This window comes from Scylla paramamosain, unplaced genomic scaffold (assembly GCF_035594125.1).
Source record: "Scylla paramamosain isolate STU-SP2022 unplaced genomic scaffold, ASM3559412v1 Contig74, whole genome shotgun sequence".
Taxonomy (NCBI): Eukaryota; Metazoa; Arthropoda; class Malacostraca; order Decapoda; family Portunidae; genus Scylla; species Scylla paramamosain.
This window is the reverse complement of record NW_026973739.1, coordinates 252,501-277,500: the sequence shown is the minus strand read 5'-3', so window position 1 is coordinate 277,500 and position 25,000 is coordinate 252,501. Positions and strand designations below refer to the sequence as shown.

Here is a 25,000-nt window from a genome sequence, read left to right as displayed (position 1 = left end):
CACGGGCGTTGTGTGGGCTGTAGGAGCTGTGCTATCTGGGCCGCCTCCTCCAGCAGCGTCTCGTCCATGCCAGACAACATGAGGTACACCCGTGGGCAGTCAGGCAGCCGTGTGGTGCACGCCTGTGTCCTCACGGCACTCACAGGGACGTGTAGCGCTGCAGTGATATATCATTCCTCTCAGTGCGTGTTGCAGGGATTTTGTGTACTTTGTACACCTGCCGTGCACACACGCACACACGCGCACAGACACACACACACACACACACACACACACACACACACACACACACACACACACACACACACACACACACACAAACATACACACACACACACACACAGATGCATACATATGTATATAAGAACATACGGGTAAGAACATAAAAAAAAAAAAAGGGAAGCTGCAAGAAGCCATCAGGCCTACACGTGGCAGTCCCTGTATGAAATATACCAACCTAATTCTACCTATCATCCCCATCTATAAATCTGTCTAATCTTCTCTTAAAGCTCCCTAATGACTTACCACTAACAACTTGATTACTGAGTCAGTTTCATTCATCTGCCACTCTATTTGAGAACCGATTCCTTCCTACCTCTTTTTTAAACCTAATTTTTTTCAAGTTTGATCCCATTTTTCTTTTTTTCTATCCAGGTTACTGATCCTGAGAATTTCGCCTGTGTCCCCCTTGTTATAACTCTTATAACACTTAAAGACTTCTATCAGGTCCCCTCTTAATCAATGTCTCTCTAAAGAATGTAAATTTAACAGCTTCAATCTCGCCTCGTAAGGAATACTCCTCATCCCCTATATCCTTTTAGTCATTCTCCTCTGTACTGATTTTAATAGACCTATATACTTTCTGTAAGATAGGGATACATCTATCCATGCAATATATCTATCTATGTATCTATCAATCTAACTACCTGTCCATCTATCCATTCTCTCTCTCTCTCTCTCTCTCTCTCTCTCTCTCTCTCTCTCTCTCTCTCTCTCTCTCTCTCTCTCTCTCTCTCTCTCTCTCTCTCTCTCTCTATGGAAACATAGGCAAGAGAGAGAGAGAGAGAGAGAGAGAGAGAGAGAGAGAGAGAGAGAGAGAGAGAGAGAGAGAGAGAGAGAGAGAGAGAGAGAGAGTAAATTCATTTATCTCTGTTTTCTCTCTGTTCTCTCTCTCTCTCTCTCTCTCTCTCTCTCTCTCTCTCTCTCTCTCTCTCTCTCTCTCTCTCTCTCTCTCTCTCTCTCTCCCCCTCTGTCTCTCTCATCACCACCACAATAATAATAATAATAATAATAATAATAATAACACACACACACACACATCATCATCATCACAGTGTCACAGACTCACAGAGGTCGCCCAGCTGAGGAAGTGACGAGTGGACGTCCCTGATGGCCGCCAGAACCTCTTGGGCATCTTGGTCACACACGGCCAGGTGGAGGTACCACAGGCGCTGGCACTCCTGTAGCAGCTGTGTCCCGGCCCCACTTAGGTGACCCACGAACACCCCAAGGTGACTTCTGTAATGGCCGAGTGTTGTGCACTTGTGTGCTGCCTGGACACACACACACACATACACACACACTACTTATCTATATTATCTTTTTTTTTTTATTAACTGCTTCATGATAGTAATGATAAAGATAACTCTTCCTCCTTTCCTCTTCCTCCACCTCCTCCTCCTCCTCCTCCTCCTTATCTTCCTTCTAGTCCTTTTCCTCCTCCTCGTTCTCTTCTTCCTCATTCTCCTCTTCCTTCTCATCTTTTTTCCTCCTCTTCCTCCTTCTCCTCCTTCTCGTCCTCTTCCTCCTCCCCCTCCTCCTCCTTCTCCTCCTCCTCCTCCTCTTTCTATTTTGCTTTTTCTTCTTCTGCTTCTACTTCTACTTCTAATTCTTTTTTTTTTTTCTTCTTCTGCTTCTACTTCTACTTCTAATTCTTTCTTCTTCTTCTTCTTCTTCTTCTTCTTCTTCTTCTTCTTCTTCTTCTTCTTCTTCTTTCTTTTTCTTCTCCTCCTCCTCCTCCTCCTCCTCCTCCTCCTCCTCCTCCTCCTCCTCCTCCTCCTCCTCCTCCTCCTCTTCCTCTTCCTATCGAGAAAAGTATGAAAAGTATGAGAAGTGCAAGCAGTACGATGACATCGTGTAGCAGTTCAAAATGCTAAAGGAGTTTGTCGTGTCCAGTAAAAGTTGTACCCCCACAAACGCTCTTCCTACCATCCCTGATAGACCTGCCGCCATCACTCCAGGGGTTCCTGCCTGGCCTTGTCCTGTGCCCGCACAGACACCATTCACTATTGCTCGAAATCGTGTTTCCCCCATCCATTCATAAAAAAAAATAAATTCCTTCCCATTACTACACACAACATATATCTGGTCCTAACAGTAGAAGAAGAAGACGCCCAAGGAACGAGACTGGTCGGTGACTCGAAAATCTGAGGCAAGCTATCTGAATTCTCTGGCAGAGCTTGTAAATCACGTAAGCGTCTATGCTTGCCTGGTGGACGCCTAGACGACATTACGGCAACATATTACGAGGCAGCCAGCGGATCCGTAGATAATACCCTCTTTATCATCCATGCAGGTACGAATGATATCGAAAATACTAGGTCTGAAGAACTGATGGAAAAGTTCAAGAGGATGCTTCAGCGGTACAGAACTAAATCCCAAAATATTATTGTTTCAGGCATTCTCCCCCCGAACAAGAGCACCGACTCTAACAGTCGCCTCAGCTGTCTTTGCACAGAGGAGGGAGTTGACTTTGTGAACCTCTGGAACGATTTTTTATAATAAATCATTTATATTTCAGGAGGATGATTTACACCTCAATGGAATTGAAACAGTACGACTTGTCAGGCCTTTATGTAATAAAGTTTCGTTTCAGATAAAAAAAAAAAGACCAACAAGACCACGGAGCCCCAGGCACTTAGAAAACTCCTCCCGCGACCCAACCTCCATGCATAACATAATGAAAGCTTGTTTCATCAACGCTCGCAGCCTCAGAAATAAAATTTCAGATTTAGAAACCTTGGCAGCGCAAGAGAATCATCATATTATTGGTATTAATGAGTCTTGGTTAAACTCGGCAAACAGCGACTTTCTTGCAGAATATAACCTGTCAAGTTAAGAAATGTTCAACTACAAGAGACAGGACAGAATAGGAGGAGGCCTATTGCTCTACATGAAAGCCATTCTTTAGCCAACGAAGCTTGAAACCGTGAAAATAAACAATAAAGTCTTCTTACATTTAAGGGTACGTTCTAAAAAAAAAATGTTATAGGTCTTATTTATAGACCTCAATAGACATATTCAATGGACAATATTCCCTCTGACAAGAAACTACAAGAGGAAATTACTGAAATAAATAACACTTTTGATGCTGTCATCTGTGGAGGTTTTAACTTACCTGTTAACTCATGGGGAAATCCATTTAATTCTCATTCAGGTCATAACTTATAAAATAACTTGTTAGAGAGTTCTCTGAAACAATACGTTCAAGGAAACACGAGAGGCGACAATGTATTAAACATGGGGAAATCCATTTAATTCTCATTCAGGTCATAACTCTTCAGGTCCTTCTCTTCATCTTTAAATTTTTTTCCTCCTCCTCCTCCTTCTCTTCCTCTTCTTCTTCATCTTCATTATCATCTTCTTTCTCTTCTTCGTGTTCTTCTTCATCTGCTTCCTCCTTTTTTCTTTCTCTTCCTCTCCTCTTCCTTTTACCATCCTCCTCCTCCTCCTCTTCCTCCTCCTCCTCGTTCTCGACTTCCTCCTCCTCCTCCTAGTCCTCCTTCTTCCCCTCCTCTTTCTTTTTCTCCTACTCCTCCTCCTCTTCGTCCTCTTTCTCCTCCTTCTCCTCTTCCTCCTCCTTCTCCTCCTCCTACTCCTCCTCCTCCTCCTTCTCTTTCTGCTTTTTTAAAAATATACATTAATGATATTGATGAAGGGATCTATTGCAAAATAAGTAAATTTGCAGACGACACCAAAATAACAAGTAAAATAACGTCAGCGTCACAATAGCAGGAACTGCAGTGTGACCTCAATAAACTAACAAGCAGGGCAGAAAAATGGCAGATGAGATTCAATATAAAAAAGTATTAAGTCCTACATATCGGAAGCAACAATGTTCATATGTAATGAATAATATGCCACTATCACTCAACACTGCACAAAAACAGTTAAGATAAAAATAAATTAGTAGGCTCCATTGGAGGAGCCTTTGAATTTAAATAAAAAAAGGTTATATTTGCCTTATATAACTCACTGGTGCGCTTTCATCTAGGATAATGTGTGCAGTTCTGGTCACCGTATTAGAAAAAAAAGACATTGAAAAACTAGAAAAGATACAGCGTAGAGTCACTAAGATGATTATAAGATTGCGTAATAAACCGTATGAGGAACGACTGAAAGAACTAAATCTATTTAGCTTAACAAAGTGCAGGATAAGAGGAAACCTAATTGAAGTGTTCAAAATTTTTAAAGGATATAGTAACCTTGATGCAAATAAATATTTCATCATCGATCATTTTAACCTAACATAATAATGGATTGAAGATTATACTCAAACGTTTTATATCCCTCGAGGCAAAGCATTTTTTTTCTTTAATCGCACAGCAAATATCTGGAATAAACTTCCTGCAGAAATCGTAAACAGTAATTCTATTGGATCATTCAAAAATAAAATTGACAAATCTTTAAAAGCTAATCTCTGAATGTCTGAGTGTCTGAATAATGTCTGCTAATGTCTGAATAATTACTAAATTCGCTAATATAACTCTTGTATTTTACAGACACCAATTTTATTACTTATAGTGATCACTTTCACACAGGTGTAAAGAGTTCGCTGTAGGATGAAAAGTAGAACTTCCTTTTATCCTTTCCTATGAAAATTCCATGTCAGTTTTTTCCTTACTGCATGGTACTTTTCTCAACTTCTTCCATGTCAGCGCAAGCTGGAGAGAGTGGTGGGTTGTGAGGAGCCATCTGCTGTGCTTTCCTGTCTCTCTTCCCTGTAGCCAGTTACAAGTAGTTATCAAACAGCCTTACAAGGACCAAATGATCTGTTGCTATTTGGCTTTCCTTTGTATCCCTTTGTATTCTCTCCCTCCTTTTCCTCCTCCTCCTCTTCCTAATCTTCAACTTCTTCTTCTTCTTCTTCTTCTTCTTCTTCTTCTTCTTCTTCTTCTTCTTCTTCCACCCTCCTCCTTCTCCTCCTCTTCTTCCTCCCTCTCCTCCTCCCTCTCCTTCACATTGACACATTGTCACATTGACACCACCAATGTCACCACCAATATTATCATCACTCTCCCCACCACTGTCATAACCACTCATCACCACTATTACTTTCAATGTTACCACCACTATTATCCCCACTGTCACCACCACTGTCACCACCACTATCACCACCTTTATCACCACCACAGAGACCACAACTGTCATCACCACAGTCACCACCATTATCACAACCATTGTCACCATCACTGCCACTACCACTGTCATCATCACTATTAGCATCACCATCACCAGCACTGTCACCACAACTGCCTCCACCACTGTCATCACCACTGTCATCATTATCACCACCACCGTCATCACTGCTTTCACCACCACCGTCATCACAACTGTCATCACCACTGTCACCACCTTTATCACCACCACTATTACCACCACTGTCATCATTACTGTCGCCACCAATGTCATCACCACTATCACCAGCACTGTCAGTACCACTATCACCATCACTGTCATCACCACAGCCACTAACAATATCACCACTATCACCACTACTGTCAGCACCAATGTCATCACCACTATCACCACCAATGTCATCACTATTATCACCAACAATGTCATCACCACTGTCATCAGCACTATCACCACCACTCTCACTACCACTGTCACCACCACTGTCATCACCACTGTCATCACCGCTATCACACCCACCGTCATTACTACTATCATCACCATTGTCATCACTTCTGTCACCACCACTGTCATCGCCACTATCACCACCAATGCCAACACCACTGTCATCATCATTGTCACCTCCACTGTCATCACCACTGTCACCACCGATGTCAACATTTCTGTCACCACCAATATCATCACAACTGTCATCATTACTGTCACCACAACTATCTACACCACTGTCACTAACACTGTTATCATCTCGGTCACCACCTCTGTTATCACCACTAACACAACCACTGTCACCACCACCGTCATCACCACTGTCACCACCAGTATCACCACCACTCTCACCACCACTGTTATCACCACTGTCACCGCTACTTTCGGCACCACTGTTATCACCTGTGTCACCACCACTGTCACCACCATTGTTACCACTACTGTTTTCACCTCTGTCATCACTGTTATCATCACTATCACCACTATCACCACCATTGTCACCAGTATAGGTTCTGTTAAGGCCGCTCTACTGGTGATCTTCTGGTTTTCCTTATTAAGTCTTGGTCTTTCTCTTTTAAAGTTCTTGGTGAAACTTTTGTTGTTGCCTTAGAAATATCAAAAGCTTTTGATAGAGTCTGGCACAAAGCTTTGATTTCCAAAGTACCCTCTTACAGCTTATATCCTTCTCTCTGTAACTTCATCTCAAGTTTCCCTTCTGACCGTTCTATTATTGCGGTGGTAGACGGTCTTCTTCAGCTAAATCTATTAACAGTGGTGTTCCTCAGGGTTCTATCCTGTCACCCACTCTCTTCTTATTATTCGTCAATGATCTTCTAAACAAAATTTCTTGTCCTATCCACTCCTATGCTGATGATACCACCCTGCACTTATCCTAGACGTCCAAGCCTTCAGGAAGTGAACAGTTCATGCATATAAGCTACAGAAAACATGCCTTCTGATCTCTCTAAAATTTCTATTGAACAATACTTAGTATTGTTCAGTCCCTCAAAAACTCAATTCCTCCATCTATCAACTCATCACAAGCCTTCAGACAACTGTCCACTCTTCTTCAATGACACTCAACTGTCCCCATCTTCTACACTGAACGTCCTCGATCTATCCTTTTCTTATATTCTAAACAATAAACAACAAATATTCTAAACAATAAACAACAAATTTCATCTCTAGCTAAAACTGCTTCTATGAAGTTGGGCGTTTTGAGGCGTTTTTCACCCCCCCAGTTGCTAACTCTGTACAAGGGCCTTATCCGTCCATGTATGGAGTATACTTCATATGTGGGGGGGAGCTCTTCTCATACCGCTCTTTTAGACAGAGTGGAATGAAAAGCTTTTCGTCTCCTCAACTCTACTCCTCTAACTGTCTTCAACCTCTATTTTATCGTCGCAATGTTGCATATCTAGCTATCTCCTACGGATATTTTCATGTTAACTGCTCTTCTGATCTTACTATCTGGATGCCTTCCCTCCTCCCGCGGCCTCGCTGCACAAGAGTTTCTTCTTTATCTCACCCCTATTCTGTCCACCTCTATAATGCAAGAGTTAACCAGTATGTTTAATCATTTATCCCTTTCTCTGGTAAATTCTGGAACTTCTTGCCTGCTTTTGTATTTCCATCTTCCTATGACTTGAATTCCTTCAAGAGGGAGGTTTAAAGACATTTATCCTTCAATTTTTGACTGCCGTTTCGGACCCTATTCGGGGACCGGCATCTCAGTGGGTTTTTTTTTTTTTTTTTTTACCCTTGGCCAGTGTCCATCCTATATATAAAAAAAAAAAATAAATAATAAATAAATAAATAAATTAAAATATGTGAGGAGTCAGGAGGAGCTAGACGCATCGTGATGTTCAGCCGCTTAGCGTGGGGTGTAATGGGAAGTATTTGCTCTGGAACGAGAGAGATTTTGGCGCGGAACACGGACACTTGAGGTGTTGTTTTAGAGGTCTGGATTGTGTGGCTTTGCCAGCATAGCAGGTACGTGATAGTGTATTTCAGTGTGAAGATATTGTTGGCAAAGCGTTGGATATTAATGAAATGTAAGGAGCGGGAGAGAGGATGATTAGAGTGCACCATGGGTGTGTTGCAGGAGTTTCACGGTGATGCTTAAGGACCGTAGCCGCAGTCGTCTTTACCAGTGTGTGCCTGTCTACTGGAGGAGTGGTGTAGTGTATGGCCATCCTGAGCCATATCAGTCTGTGGTAACAAGAGGGAGATGCCTGTCATCACTCAGCAGGGGAAAAGAAGCGTTCGTGTGAACGAGGGTAAACCCGTGGTGTCCCTCAACTGGAAATTTTGAGGTGTATAAGTTTCATTTAGTTATTTCTTCTTTCTTTGGTTGTGAGTTTACACGAGTTGTGTATTGATTTATTTTGATATCCATTAAAGTGTTATTTGCATGTTTTATGTTTGTTTACCCTGGCAGGAGATGTTTCTTGTTTTCACTCCAGTGGTGAAATTAAGGTGAGCCCAGGCTGGCTGGTGGGCAGCTGGTGCTTCATTACAAATAAAAAATGTGATCGCCACTATCACTGTGTTATTGATCTCCTTTTTTTTTGGTCATGCAATTCCTCTTTCGAGATCTCCTCCTCCTTCTCCTCCTCCTTCTCCTCCTCCTCCTCCTCCTCATCATCATCATCATCATCATCATCATCATCATCATCATCACAGAAAATAAAATCATCACAGAAAAAGAAATCCTCTCAGTCACGAAGAGCATGAACATAAACAAAACACCAGGGCCAAACAATATATCACCCAGGCTTCTTAAAGAAGCAAGATATGAGCTCGTGAAACTGCTTAAGATTTTATTCAATAAAACGTTACTAGCGGGTAAAGTCCCCCACGAAAGGAAAATAGCAAATGCCACGCCAATCTTTAAAAAAAGGAAATAAATACGAGTATCTCCCAGCTAATTACAGACCGATCAGTCTCACTTCAGTAGTGTGCAAGCTGATGGAAACAATAATCAGAGATAAAATTGTTAAATATTTAGAAGAAAATAAAATCATAAAGGATTCACAACACGGTTTCAGAACCAAGCGTTCCTGCCTAATTAACTTAAAAGACTTATTTTATGAAGTATTCTATTTAACTCGTATGACAAGACAAAAGCTGTTGATATTATCTACCTTGATTTCCAGAAAGCTTTCGACACTGTTTCCCATAAAAGACTCATCAGTAAAGTAAAAGCTCACGGCATTACCGGAAACACCCTGAAATGGCTGAGAGACTGGCTCTCTGACAGAAAACAGTGTGTTGTGATAAATGGAAAGTCAGATTGGCATAAGGTAAATAGCGGCGTTTCTCAAGGCTCTGTATTAGGACCAGTACTTTTTATAATGTACATTAATGATATTGATAAAGGGATAAATTGCAAAATAAATAAATTTGCAGACGACACCAAAATAACAAGAAGAGTAACGTCAGTGTCACCATGGCAGGAACTGCAGTGTGACCTCAATAAACTAACAAGCTGGGCAGAAAAACAGCAGATGAGATTCAATATAGAAAAGTGTAAAATTCTACATATCGGAAGCAACAATGTTCAGGCGAGGTACGTAATGAATAACATGCCACTGTCAAGCGCTGATAAAGAAAAAGATCTTGGTGTCGTTGTGTCAAACGATCTAAAGCCGAGTCAACACTGCACAAAAACAGTAAAGACGGCAAATAGATTAGTAGGGTTCATTGGAAGAACCTTTAAATTTAAATCAGAAAAGGATATAATTGCCTTATATAACTTACTAGTGCGCCCTCATCCAGAATACTGTGTACACTTCTGGTCACCACATTACAAAAAAGACATTGAAAAACTAGAAAAGATACAGTGCAGTCACAAAGATGATTCCAAGATTGCGTAATAAACCGTATGAGGAACGACTGGAAGAACTAAACCTATTTAATTTAACAAAGCGCAGGATGAGAGAAGACCTAATTGAAGTGTTCAAAACTTTTAAAGGATATAGTAACATCGATGCAAATAAACTTTTACATTGATCATTCTAACCTAATAAGAAATAATGGATTTAAGATTATACCCAAACGTTTTAAATCCCAAGAGGCCAAATGTTTTTGCTTTAATCGTACAGTAAATATATGGAATAAACTTCCTGCAGAAATCGTAAACAGCAATTCTATTAAATCATTCAAAAATAAAATAAACGAATGTTTAAAAGCAAATGCCCAACAAGCTCTCTTCTTGTCCGAATAATTACTAAATTTACTAATAAACTCTTATTTTACAAACACAAATTTTATTATAAATTGTATTAACTTTCAGATAGGCGTATAGAGTTCATCGTTGGGTGAACATTAGAGCTTCCTTTCAACCTTTCCTGTGAAAATTCCATGTCAGTTTTTCCATATTGCATGGTACTTTTTCCCAACAATTTCCATGCCAGCGCATAATGGAGGGGATGATGGGTGTGGAAGAGCCTTCTGCTATGCTGTCCTGTCTCTCTTCCCAGTAGCTAGTTAGAAGTAGCTACCAAACAGCCTTGCAAGGACCAAGAGGTCTGTTGCTGTTTGGCTTTCCTTATTATTCCTTTGTATTCCTCCTCCATTTCCTACTCGTCCTTCTCTTCCTCCCGCTTCATCTTACTCTTTGCTTTGTCATCATCTCCATCACCACCTTCATCATCATCACTACCACCACCACCATCACTACTATCACCATCACAATTATCATCATCATTAACCACCATCACCACCATCACCACCATTAACATCATCACCATCATCACCAGGCTTGGGATACTTATATACTTGCATTTGTGCACATGCAAATGCATGTTTTTAAGGGATTGTAAAATCGCTAATCCCATGTTAAATTGCCTATGTTCAACTTGTATCTCCTCCCTTATTTACTGACCAATATCTTTCATTTAACAAGCATTTTAATTAGGAAGGATCGGAGAACAATGTCGGCTATAGTTTTCTTGAACGATAATATTTTTCATTCTTTTTTGTTTGATAAAAAAGTAAAAAAAAAAGGGACTTTCAAACATTTGTCAAAAATAAAAATCAACTCCAAAGAAAAATTTTGATGGCTTTGATGACTTTGTTCACCTCTCATAGTTTCATAAGCTGCAATAACACATATATGTGTAAAAGGAATAACAATGAAGGAAATAATTTTTATATTTATCACTTCATAATGTTTAAGGGGCAACTATAAATCACCTATTACAGCTAGGTACTTGAGATTCACATGATGTATACATCAGAATATGTATAAAAAAAAAAAAAAAAAAAACATTTTCATTTAGTTACTCCAATTAGTTTTGTACATAGACCTAAAGCGATTCATGAATTCACGCTTAATTACCCTGGGGAGAGGGGGGGGAAGAGGGACAGAAAAGAACTTTGTTATATTTCGCCATATTTCTAAGTAAAAAACAGTGTTTCACTGTTTAAAATAAATTAAATATTAATGCAAAAAATATTTGATGCAGATACATTGAGTATTTGTTGGATTTGCGAAAAACAAAAATCGTATATAAATCCAAGAAATATAATTAGATGTAAATTTTCTGTTCTCTAATGTTGTACAGAAAGAGAAAACCGTAGATTTTCATAGGAGGCTAAAGAAAAAACGGGTAGATCAGAAAAAAAAAGATATATATATATATATATATATATATATATATATATATATATATATATATATATATATATATATATATATATATATATATATATATATATATATATATATATATGGGCAAAAGAGAGAGGAAAAAAATTCATATATGTCTCGCTGCGAGCGAAACCGCGGAATTTCATGACGGAAGAGCTCATTACATAATAGCTTTTTTTTTTTTTTTATGAAAACGTTGTATATATAAAAAAGGAATTAAAAAAAATGCAGAAAATTATAAAAAAAAGAAAAACCCATTCTTTTCAGATCTGGGTCGTACAACACCGCCCCCTTAAGATAAGTGCTTATGATGACTATTCTATATCTAATAGCATTATATATATATATATATATATATATATATATATATATATATATATATATATATATATATATATATATATATATATATATATATATATATATATATATATATATATATATATATATATATGGAGCTGCCGTGGTACAGTGGCACCGCGCGTGCTTTTGGGGCCAAGTGGTCATCAGGCGCACGGGTTCGAATCCTGGCTACGGTCCGAGGGTAGGAAGGGCATCCACTCGGGGTAACGGTTCCCCAATGCCAAATCCAAAAGTCCTTCATCAGGAGGCACCGTCTCAGCCCTAACAGACTAGGGAAAACTAGACGTATATATATATATATATATATATATATATATATATATATATATCGTAATGAATAATTTTTTTTTTAAATCTGCACAAAACTCATGTCATCCATTCCAGTAAGTTAAAAGTATTAGCCTATCATTATTAATAATAATTTTGTTAGGAAATGAGTGCATATCTCAGGTCATATTTTACCATATTCTAGTGCATATTTACATGCATATTTAGTTAATTTTAAGTGCACAATTATCCTAAGCCTTACCTTCACCATCATCACCATTATCATCATCCTCAACACCACCGTCATATTCATTACCATCATCATCATCATCATCATCCTCATTCACCTCCACTACCATCACCACCATTATCAACATCACCATCAGTATCACCATCATCTTCATCCTTACAATTACGGTTACCATTCTCTGCTATAACCAAAATTAAGAAACATTCCAAAAGGTTATTTCAACGCAGTTATAGTTATTAATGAATGGTTAGGCTTTAGGGTAGGGGACCACAAATGTCCCGAGGTCGGACTGTTCTTCTGATAACGACTTGAAGTGTCTTGAAACCCCCCCTCAACTTTTTCTTCATTAACTTCTGCAACATTTGCGATCTAAGAACTAATTTTCAATCTGTAGAACACCACCTCCTCTCTTCCAAACCTCATCTTCTTTTAATCTCTGAAACTTAGGTGTCTGAGGCAACTAACAATAGCCCCTTTTCTGTTCCCCCCCTACTTTCACTATCCTCATTTTGAATCCAAAGCTGGATGTTGCGTTTATGTGCGCAACGACTTAACCTACTCCTGTGCCCACGCCCTTGAATCTTGCGAGTTTTCCACCATCTGGCTACGATTACAGACTCACTCTCAAACTAAATTTATCTGTGCTTTATACCTCTCAACTCCTTTGACTATAAGAAATGCTTTGACTACTTAAATTCCAAAGTGGAGCACATTCTGACTCTCTTTCCTTTTGCAGAGATTCCATTCTTAAAGACTTCAATGTTCACCACCAGCTTTGGCTTTCCTCTCCCTTCACTGACCATCCTGGTGAACTAGCCTTCAACTTTGCTATCCTCTACGACCTAGAGCAACTGGTGCAACACCGTACTCGTATTCCTGACCGTCTTGGAGATGCGCCCAACATTATTTACCTTTTCCTGACCTCTAATCCTTCTGCTTATGCTGTCACCCTCTCTTCTCTATTGGGCTCCTCCGATCACAATCTCATATCTGTATCTTGTCCTATCGCTCCAGTCCCTTTTCAGGATCTCCCTTAGCGAAGGTGCCTCTGGCGTTTTGCCTCTGCTAGTTAGGGTGACCTGAGGAGATATTTTGCTGATTTTCCTTGGAATGACTACTGCTTCCATGTTAGAGACCCGTCTTTATGTGCAGAGCGCATAACAGAGGTGATAGTGTCTGACATGGAGGCGTACATTCCTCACTCTTTTTCTCGACCTAAACCTTCCAAAACTTCGTTTAACACAGCTTGTTCTCGTGCTATATATCATAGAGAGGTTGACAGCAAATGGTACTTAAGCCTTCCATAACCAGAATCTTATGCACTTTATATTTCTGCCTGGAACCATACCAATTAGCCAAAAACTCCTTCATTAATAGAAATTGTCAAAATCTTTCAAGATATAACTCACTTCGTGACTTCTGGTATCTAGCCTAAAATATCTCCAATAACTTTGCTTCTTCTTCTTTCCCTTTCTTTATTTCAATCAGATGGCATCACTGTTATCACATCTATCTCTATCTCTAAAGCCGAACTCTTTGCCTTTGCTAAAAACTCTACCTTGAACGATTCAGGACTTGTTCCTCCCTCTCCTCCACCTTCTGTCTACTTCATGCTATCTATTAAAATTTTTCGCAATGATGTTTTCCATACCCTCGCTGTCTGTCCTCTTGCCTACATTCAGCCTGTTCCTAAAAAGGGTGACCGTTCTAATCCCTCAAACTACCGTCCTATTGCTTTAATTTCCTGCCTATCTAAAGCTTTTCGATTTATCCTCAACAGGAAGATTCTTAAACATCTATCACTTCACAACCTTCTATCTGATCGCCAGTATCGATTCCATCAAGGCAGCTGTACTGGTGATCTTATGGCTTTCCTTACAGAGTTTTGGCAATCCTCTTTTAGAGATTTTGGTGAAACTTTTGCTGTTACCTTGGATATATCAAAAGCTTTTGATAGAGTATGGCACAAAGCTTTGATTTCCAAACTACCCTCCTACGGCTTCTATCTGTAACTTCACCTCAAATTTCCTTTCTGACCGTTCTATTGTTGCTGTGGTATATGGTCAATGTTCTTCTCCTAAATCTATTAACAGTAGTGATCCTCAGGGTTCTGTCTTGTCACCCACTCTCTTCTTATTATTGATCAATGAACATTTAAACCAAACCTCTTGTGCTATCCACTCCTTCACTGATGACACCACCCTGCACTTTTCCATGTCTTTTTTATAGATGCCCAACACTCCAGGAAGTAAACATTTCACGCAGGCAAGCCACGGAACGCCTGACTTCTGATCTTTCTAAAATTTCTGATTGTGGCAGAGCAAACTTGGTATTGTTCAGTCCCTCAAAAACTCAATTCCTCCATCTATCAACTCGACAAAACCTTCCTGCTATCCCCCTCTTCTTTAGTGACACTCAACTGCCCCTCTCTTCTACACTGAACATCCTTGGTCTGTCCTTTACTTATAATTTGAACTGGAAACTTCATATTTTTATCTCTAGTTAAAACAACTTCTATGAACTTAGGTGTTCTAAGACGTCTCCGCCAGTTTTTCTCCCCCCCCCCTCCCAGCTGCTAACTCTGTACAAGGGCCTTATCCGTCGATGTATGGAGTATGCTTCACACATCTGTGAGGGCTTCCACTCATACTACTCTTCTAGACAAGGTGGAAACAAAAGCTTTTCGTCTCATCAACTCCTCTCTTCTTACTGAATGTTTTCAGCCTTGCTCTCATCGCCGCAGTGCTACATCTCTAGCTGTCTTCTACCAATATTTTCATTCTAACTGATCTTCTGATCTTTCTAACTGCATGACTCCCCTCCTCTCACGGCCTCCCTCCACAAGACTTTCTTTTTTCTCTCACTCCTATTCTGTCCACCTCTCTAATGCAAGAGTTAACCAGTATTCGTAGTCATTCATGCCTTCCTTTGGTAAACTTTGGAACTCCTTGCCAGCTTTTGTATTTCCATTTTCCTATGACTTGAATTCCATGACAAGGGGAGGTTTCGAGACACTTATTCTTAAATTTTTGACTACCGCTTTGGATCCTTTAATGGAACTGGAATCTCAGTGTTTTTTTTTTTTTTTTTGCCCTCAGCCAGACAAGAATAATGCATTGATGACTTGTGTTGGTGGCAGTGATGGTGATGACAATGTTAATTGTAATAATCATGATAATAGTTATGAAAAGAATGACAATAACAATGATAATAGTGTGTGTGTGTGTTTGTTTGTGTGTGTGTGTGTGTGTGTGTGTGTGTGTGTGTGTGTGTGTGTGTGTGTGTGTGTGTGTGTGTGTGTGTGTGTGTGTGTGTGCGTGTGTGTGTGTGTGTGTGTGTGTGTGTGTGTGTGTGTTTGTTTGCAGGTACTAACTAACTAAATAAACAAATAGACAAACACACACACACACACACACACACACACACACACACACACACACACACACACACACACACACACACACACACACACACACAGACGGACCCACCTGGGCGTGGCACGCAGCAAGGAGTCACAGAGAGTGGATTGGTCTGGATGTTTGTATTGGTAGCGCAGGGACAGCCCAGTGTATGTGTGGTGTTCAAAGATGAGCCCCTGCACATCCGATTCCTTCCTGCTTAGCTGTATCTGTACCTCCTTGGAGGAGATGAGCGGAAGGAGGGACCGGGCACTGGTGATGGTGCTGTCTGTTATTGTTACCCTCTCCCTCTCATCACTTGTAACGTGTCTGGCGACACAATCCAAGGCAGTTATGTTCACTTCAGTGTCCTCCAGCATGGATAGCCAATCATCACAGTCTTCCACCCCAGTCTCTGCCAGCATGTCTACCACCTCCTGTGTGTGTAGAATTACTATGATTAATACAACCAGCACCACCACCACCAACAGCTTCTGTGTGCCTAGAGTTACTATAGTTAGTACATCCACCACCACCAGCACTACCTGTGTATGTAGAGTTACTATGATTAGTACAGCCACCATCACCACCACCACCACCTCTTGTGTATGTAGAATTACTATAATTAGTGCATCCACCACTACCACCACCTGTGTGTGTATAGTTATTATGATTAGTACAGCCACCACCACCAGCACCACCACCACCAGCTCCTGTGTGTGTAGAGTTACTATGTTTAGCAGAGACACCACCACCACCACCACCATTACCACTATCGCCATCAACATCACAAATCCACCACATCCACCACCACCACTTCCTCCTGTGTGTGTAGAGTTATTATAATATTAGTACAGATATTACCATCACCCCGACCACCACCACCACCACCACTACCACCACCACCACCTCCATCAACATCACCACCACCTTCACCACCAGCACCACCTCCACTTTCTGTGTGTGTAGAGTCATTAGAATAATTCCTTGTACTATTTTTTTTTTTTCGCTAATGACTAGTAAGGATCAAAATTGAGTTTGATAGTGGTGGAGGTTCCCCTGAGACAGCTCTGAAAGGTTCAAATATAAGGGAAAGAGGATGAACGGTCAACTTACTTGTATGGCTGGAGCACAGAGTGGTGTTTGTGGGTGGCAGAGGAGGCCTGCCACGTGCAGGAGCAGGTTTCTTAAACTCCGGAGCTGTTGGCGCAGCGGGAAGTGAAGCATACGTCGTATGTCTGAAGAACGAAGTGGTGTTTGTGGGTGGCATAAGAGACATGCCACGTGCCGGAGCAGGTTCCTCAAGTTCCAGAGCTGTTGGCGCGGTGGATCGTGAAGCATGCGTAGTATGCCTACTGAGTGTGAGCCCTCCACCAACTTGTGGACGATTCCTGATGCACCGTAGAATTCCTGCAGGCTCTTGTGTGGGGCTGCGTACCTCTGATGATGCCCCTGCCTGTCACTTATGTCTTGAAGATTGAAGAATGATGGCATCACTTCTTGGCTGGGCAGTCCTTTCCCACGACAGGAATCCCTCAGACGCTGCGCTTCCTCTTTCGACAGAGTGACACGGTCTTCCAGGAGAGCTTGCAGGGCCACGTCGTGTATGTCTTCCAGCACCTTGTAGATGTGGTCCTCGAGGGTCTGTATGTCCTGTGGATGATCTGTGAGTCTGCCCTGCAGTTTTTGTATACACCAGTCTTGCATGGTGACGTACAAACTGGTCTGAGTGGTGGTGATCTTGATGTTGTTGGGATCCATGTAAAACAAAGTGGCAAGAAAAAGCAGGTTCAAGGGCAGGCCGAAATAATCCCTCCATCCTAGATGACTCATGAGGTATTGGAGCTTCCCAGGGTCCTTGTATCCGTTGTCTGGGAAGCTGTTGTAATGCTTCATAACAAAATGAGTTCTTTGTTCTTGGCTGACGCTTTTCATCTCCATGTTCCACACCTCATAGCCAGCAGGTACTTTGTTCAGGAAGTGTTGCACTGTTTCTGGCCGCGATGTGCAAACGAGTGTGAAGTCTGGTGAGTGTTTCGAGGTGTTGAAGATGTCTGTCACAAGGCTGTCTGATCGACTGCCTGGAGACAATTCGTCCAGGCCGTCAATCAGGAAGAGAACCTTGCATTGTCGTAGGCGGGTGACGAGGTCTTCCTCCATCACAGCAAAATGATTTGGGAGGATCTGTTTGAGGAAGTCCTGGAGGGACGGGCCGTCCTTCTCGCGGCACAAGACACGCAGCACGATATCGTACTCTTGCAGGTGTCTGATGGTGCAGACGCCGGGGTCCTGAAGCCACTCTGAGAGAAGGAAGGTGAGTATGGTCGTTTTGCCGCTTCCTGCCACGCCTCTGATCAGGATAAGCTGTGGCTTGGCGCCCTGTGTGGGCGGCGTCGCCGATAAGGACGTGGACGTCTGCGAATTCTGTCTTGCATAGCGCGTCACCGTCAGCACGTCGCAAGTGTCGATGTCTCGTCTCTGTTGGACCTGTCCTCTTCCTTCCATGAGGGACATCATGCAGAAGATGTCCCTTATATGATGGTGGTGTTTTGGGGAGTTGGTAAGGAAGGACAGTGGATCAAAGGTTTGTAGATTATCATATAATGTTTTGAGGTGGGCCTGACTTTCTCTCATGAATTCTTGGCGTAAGACACTTGAATAATATGTTAAAATCTCTTTCTCCAGTCCCGATTTTCTCAGTTTATCAATGACCTGCCGGGCGTTGTCCTGCACGGGTGTCAATTCTGCGTCAGGAATGCAGTATCTGGTCTTAGCTGCGGCGAGAACTCTGATAAAGAGGTCTTCTAACTCGTTGACTTTGTCCTGGTACTCTGCCTCGCCGAAATCTCTCACTTCATGAAAGAGTTCATTTCGCTCATCCTTTATTTTTGATACCATTCCCTCCAGTGTGTTCGGGTCTTGCCATTCAGGATCGTCACCTCCCGCCACACCTTCGCATGTCAGTTTTATTGCTTTGTATAATAAAGTCACATCGAAGTTGTCCCATAAAGGAAAGCGTTGTATTTGGCATCGGTCGGTGTTGTTCAGTGCTCCTCTTTTTTGCTTGTTATTCATCCTGCCATAGTTGGCTGTCGAGCCTTGAGGGAGGTTGTTAAGGTAGTCAGTGAGGGACACGCCCAGAATGGTGGGGGCCTTCAGCGCGCCGCGCTTCAGCACGAAGGTCAAAACGTCTTTGCCAGCGTTTTCCATGAGGCAGATGAGCTTAATGCGATGGACGCAAACTGACGGAGCGGCGGCCATTGTGCAGGGTTGGGACGGCAGTGCCTCTCGCCAGCAACCTGTGAGAAAATTTCCCGAGTGAGGAGCAGGGCAGAAGAGACGTGATCTGCAAGGCTCAGTGTGGGAGGGACGGAATTGGGCCTTGAAGTGGCCGGTCAGAGCACCAGGATGTGAGGACAAGACAAAGAGGTGGATGGGAGTAAGAGACACTGTGACACATGGCATGGCACGTGTGTTACTATGGGCAAAGCATTTGACAAGACAACAATAGACAAGACTTGGCTGTGTGTGTATGTGTGTGTGTGTGTGTGTGTGTGTGTGTGTGTGTGTGTGTGTGTGTGTTAGTGTGCAAGTAAGTAATTAAATAAGTATGCGAGTAAGCAAACATCTACTGCTCACAACAATAAAAAGTATTTCCAGGAATACATACAATACACACACACACACACACACACAAACGCACACGCACACACACACACACACACACACACACACACACACACACACACACACACACACACACATCAGCCACGGTGCGTCTAGCTGAGGCTCTCTGACGGTTTATTGTACAGTATAGCAGAGTGTGAGTGCAAACAAATTATAATGTATAAAAAGATAATGAATTTTATTATATAGCGGCAGTAGCTCACCGATACGGAAGAGAGAAACAATAATAGATGTGTCTGACAGTAACATAGTAATAATAAAATAATTATAACAATAACAATAACAATAACAATAATAATAACAATAATAGGAATAACTATACAAACATCAATAATAACCAATGACAATATTACGAATAACTAATAATAGTAGCTATAGCAATAATAAAGATAATTAATAACTAGTACTGGTAGTTATAGCAACAACAACCACAACAATAAACAACAACAACAACAACAACAACAACAACAACAACAACAACAACAAAGACAACAGCAAATGCAACAACAACAACAACAACAACAACAACAACAAAAATAACAACAACAACAATAACAGCATAATAATAATAATAATAATAATAATAATAATAATAATACTAATAATAATAATAATAATAATAATAACAATAATAATAATAATAATAACAAATGTGATGGCTGCAATTAATAGCATAAAAATCACAGCTTTTATTGATTAAGTAGATACTTTTAACCTCTTCTTTATATTTGAACTTATTAACAGTTGTAAGAATCTTTTTTTTTTATCAAGAGGCATACAATTCAGCAATTTTGGTCCAACTTCTTACACTGTTTGCGAATAATATTTTTCTCATTATAGCACAAATAAGATTAACATTGTTACTTCTCGTGTAAAAAATATTTTCTACCAATCTCAATATTGCATATGTCCCAGATTTTTATGTATTAATAATAATATGAAATACTTATGATTGAATGGAAACTTCCAAATACTTACGGGCTGAAAAAATTTTGGATGCAGACTCAAATCTCTTTACGGAAAATATACTGTGAAGAATTTTACTTTATGATCTTGTTACTTTAGTTAAAAAGACGGCCATAATTTTTTTTTTTATGTAGGAAGGATACTGGCCAAGGGCAACAAAAATCTAATAAAAAAAATGCCCACTGAAATGCCAGTCCCTTAAAAGGGTCAAAGCAGTAGTCAAAAATTGGTGGATAAGTGTCTTGAAACCTCCCTCTTGAAGGAATTCAAGTCATAGGAAGGTGGAAATACAGAAGCAGGCAGGGAGTTCCAGAGTTTACCAGAGAAAGGGATGAATCATTGAGAATACTGGTTAACTCTTGCGTTAGAGAGGTGGACAGAATAGGGGTGAGAGAAAGAAGAAAGTCTTGTGCAGCAAGGCCGCGGAAGGAGGGGAGGCATGCAGTTAGCAAGATCAGAAGAGCAGTTGGCATGAAAATAGCGGTAGAAGACAGCTAGATATGCAACATTGCGGCGGTGAGAGAGGGGCTGAAGACAGTCAGTTAGAGGAGAGGAGTTGATGAGACGAAAAGCTTTTGATTCCACCCTGTCTAGAAGAGCAGTATGAGTGGAACCCCCCCAGACATGTGAAGCATACTCCATACATGGAAGGATAATGCCCTTGTACAGAGTTAGCAGCTGGGGGGGGTGAGAAAAACTGGCGTCTCAGAACACCTAACTTCATAGAAGCTGTTTTAGCTAGAGATGAGATGTGAAGTTTCCAGTTCAGATTATAAGTAAAGGACAGACCGAGGATGTTCAGTGTAGAAGAGGGGGACAGTTGAGTGTCATTGAAGAAGAGGGGATAGTTGTCTGGAAGATTGTGTCAAGTTGATAGATGGAGGAATTGAGTTTTTGAGGCATTGAACAATACCAAGTTTGCTCTGCCCCAATCAGAAATTTTAGAAAGATCAGAAGACAGGCGTTCTGTGGCTTCCCTGCATGATATGTTTACCTCCTGAAGGGTTGGACGTCTATGAAAAGTCGTGGAAAAGTGCAGGGTGGTATCATCAGTATAGGAGTGGATAGGACAAGAAGTTTGGCTTAGAAGATCATTAATGAATAATAAGAAGAGAGTGGGTGACAGGACAGAACCCTGAGGAACACCACTGTTAATAGATTTAGGAGAAGAACAGTGACCGTCTACCACAGCAGCAATAGAACGGTCAGAAAGGAAACTTGAGATGAAGTTACAGAGAGAAGGATAGAAACCGTAGGAGGGTAGTTTGGAAATCAAAGCTTTGTGCCAGACTCTATCAAAGGCTTTTGATATGTCCAAGGCAACAGCAAAAGTTTCACCAAAGTCTCTAAAAGAGGATGACCAAGACTCAGTAAGGAAAGCCAGAAGATGACCAGTAGAGCGGCCTTGACGGAACCCATACTGGCGATCAGATAGAAGGTTGTGAAGTGATAGATGTTTAAGAATCTTCCTGTTGAGGATAGATTAAAAAACTTTAGATAAGCAGGAAATTAAAGCAATAGGACGGTAGTTTGAGGGATTAGAGCGGTCACCCTTTTTAGGAACAGGTTGAATGTAGGCAAACTTCCACGAAGAAGGAAAGGTAGATGTTGACAGACAGAGCTGAAAGAGTTTGACTAGGCAAGGTGCAAGCACGGAGGCACAGTTTCGGAGAACAATAGGAGGGACCCCATCAGGTCCATAAGCCTTCCGAGGGTTTAGGCCAGCGAGGGCATGGAAAACATCATTACGAAGAATTTTAATACGTGGCATGAAATAGTCAGAGGGTGGAGGAGAGGGAGGAACAGGCCCAGAATCGTCCAAGGTAGAGTTTTTTAGCAAAGGTTTGAGCAAAGAGTTCAGCTTTAGAAATAGATGTGATAGCAGTGGTGCCATCTGGTTGAAGTAGAGGAGGGAAAGAAGAAGAAGCAAAGTTATTGGAGATATTTTTGGCTAGATGCCAGAAATCACGAGGGGAGTTAGATCTTGAAAGGTTTTGACATTTTCTGTTAATGAATTAGATTTTGGCTAGTTGGAGAACAGACTTGGCATGGTTCCGGGCAGAAATATAAAGTGCATGAGATTCTGGTGAAGGAAGGCTTAAGTACCTTTTGTGGGCCACCTCTCTATCATGTATAGCACGAGAACAAGCTGTGTTAAACCAAGGTTTAGAAGGTTTAGGACAAGAAAAAGAGTGAGGAATGTACGCCTCCATGCCAGACACTATCACCTCTGTTATGCGCTCAGCACACAAAGAAGGGTCTCTGACACGGAATCAGTAGTCATCCCAAGGAAAATCAGCAAAATACCTCCTCAGGTCCCCCCAACTAGCAGAAGCAAAACGCCAGAGGCACCTTCGCTTAGGGGGATCCTGAGGAGGGATTGGAGTGATAGGACAAGATAAAGATATGAGATTGTGATCGGAGGAGCCCAACGGACAAGAAAGGGTGACAGCATAAGCAGAAGGATTAGAGGTCAGGAAAAGGTCAAGAATGTTGGGCATATCTCCAAGACGGTCAGGAATACGAGTAGGGTGTTGCACCAATTGCTCTAGGTCATGGAGGATAGCAAAGTTGTAGGCTAGTTCACCAGGATGGTCAGTGAAGGGAGAGGAAAGCCAAAGCTGGTGGTGAACATTGAAGTCTCCAAGAATGGAGATCTCTGCAAAAGGGAAGAGGTTCAGAATGTGCTCCACTTTGGAAGTTAAGTAGTCAAAGAATTTCTTATAGTCAGAGGAGTTAGGAGAGAGGTATACAGCACAGATAAATTTAGTATGAGAATGACTCTGTAGTCGTAGCCAGATGGTGGAAAACTCGGAAGATTCAAGATCGTGGGCACGAGAGCAGGTTAAGTCATTGCGCACATAAACGCAGCATCCAGCTTTGGATCGAAAATGAGGATAGAGAAAGTAGGAGGGAACAGAAAAGGGGCTACTGTCAGTTGCCTCAGACACCTGAGTTTCAGTGAGGAAAAGAAGATGAGGTTTAGAAGAGGAGAGGTGGTGTTCTACAGATTGAAAATTAGATCTTAGACCGCGAATGTTGCAGAAGTTAATGAAGAAAAAGTTGAGGGGGGTGTCAAGACACTTAGGGTCGTCGACGGAAAGGCAGTCCGACCTGGGGACATTTATGGTCCCCTCCCCAGATGGGGACTCCGAGGCTGGTGTAGGAGTCGCCATGATTTTAATTTTTTTTTAGTGAAGGGTGTGTGTGTTATTAGGTGCTTGTAGTTTTGTGTGGAGGAAGAGAGTTGTCTTTAGAGGGCAGGCTGTGACTACGCCCTTATGTTGTGAGACACAAAGGGAAACGTTCATTGAGGTCACAGCTGGGTTTAATGATAAGTTCACAGCACCCCCTGAACAGTGCTTTAGACCTCACTGGGAGTAATTATCGTTTCGGCAGGTGTCTACTGCCTCCTCCTTATGTAGATGTACATGTAGGAAGACATGTAGTAAGGCCATGTAGGAAGGCAATGTATGAGATGAGGGTAGAGTAAAGTACACTAGATGTTACTCATTGCTTGAGTTGTTTGATTAGGCCGAATTCTTCTTGAAATGCTAGCTTTTTTATAGAACTTTAAATGTGTGTGTGTGCTTGCTCACAGCTGTCACCTTAACAACTCAATCCCAACTATCGACACACGTACCTAGGGATGAGAGGCAGGAAGGACCTGCTGGTAGGTAATGGGCGGGAAGGAGTGCCTGAGTGGCGGTGGTCCGGAAGGAATGGCTTGGGAGTGTTGGGAGTGTGGGGGGGGGACGGGGCGTAGGAGAGGATTGCTGAGTGAGGGGCAAGAAAGAGCTTGTGGTGTGTAGGGGGTGGGAAGGAGTGGATGGCAGATGAGGGGCGGGAAGGAGTGGGATTGGGGGGAGGAATGTCGTAGGGTGGGACGGAGACTCTCTCTCTCTCTCTCTCTTATCTGTCTCGACATCCGGCTTTCCTCCAGCTTCTCACCGCATTACTGCGCATTTAAAATCACAAACACAAAGTGATTCAATAAAAAAAAATAAGAAACTACAAATCATGACAATGGAATGTCTCAGACTGACACAACAAAACTACGTCCTGTTTGAGATCGTGGCGAGTTTAGTTTCCCGGGCAACCCACTTGATGGGACTTGCAAAACACGCAGATCTTTCTGTACACAACATGCACATGTACACAACACGCGTTGCTATACACTTGACGATTACTCAACATACCTGGTACACTACTGGTAGTGCACTTCGGAGAGGACTTGGTCTTCGTTATTGTCTTGACTACCGCTAAGTCTTTGAGGAGGAACACAATGCGATACACGCGCAACATACAAGATACGCAGCGACACTGGCTGCAGACTGAGCGGCGTCCCATTTGTCTCAATCTTTTGAGGCTGTTTGGTTCTTCAGCGATGCACAGAGCCTACTTACTATAGAGGGACTTGTTAAACGCAGGAACACACACACACACACACACACACATATATATATATATATATATATATATATATATATATATATATATATATATATATAT

General features: G+C 41.6%; 1 protein-coding gene across 1 annotated transcript in view; it reads right to left on the bottom strand.

The window, feature by feature from the left end:
- The window catches only part of LOC135098691 (uncharacterized), a 27,551-nt gene extending 2,741 nt beyond the window's left edge, over positions 1–24,810 (bottom strand). The window contains exons 1-5 of the mRNA XM_064001084.1: positions 24,688–24,810; positions 16,952–19,134; positions 15,926–16,272; positions 1,349–1,518; positions 4–157 (exon numbers count right to left, since the gene is read on the bottom strand). Of these exons, the coding sequence (XP_063857154.1) occupies positions 4–157; positions 1,349–1,518; positions 15,926–16,272; positions 16,952–19,134; positions 24,688–24,793 (2,960 nt within the window). The 5' untranslated portion in view covers positions 24,794–24,810. The remainder of the gene's footprint in view (positions 1–3; positions 158–1,348; positions 1,519–15,925; positions 16,273–16,951; positions 19,135–24,687) is intronic.
- Between the last annotated feature and the right edge of the window lie 190 nt (positions 24,811–25,000).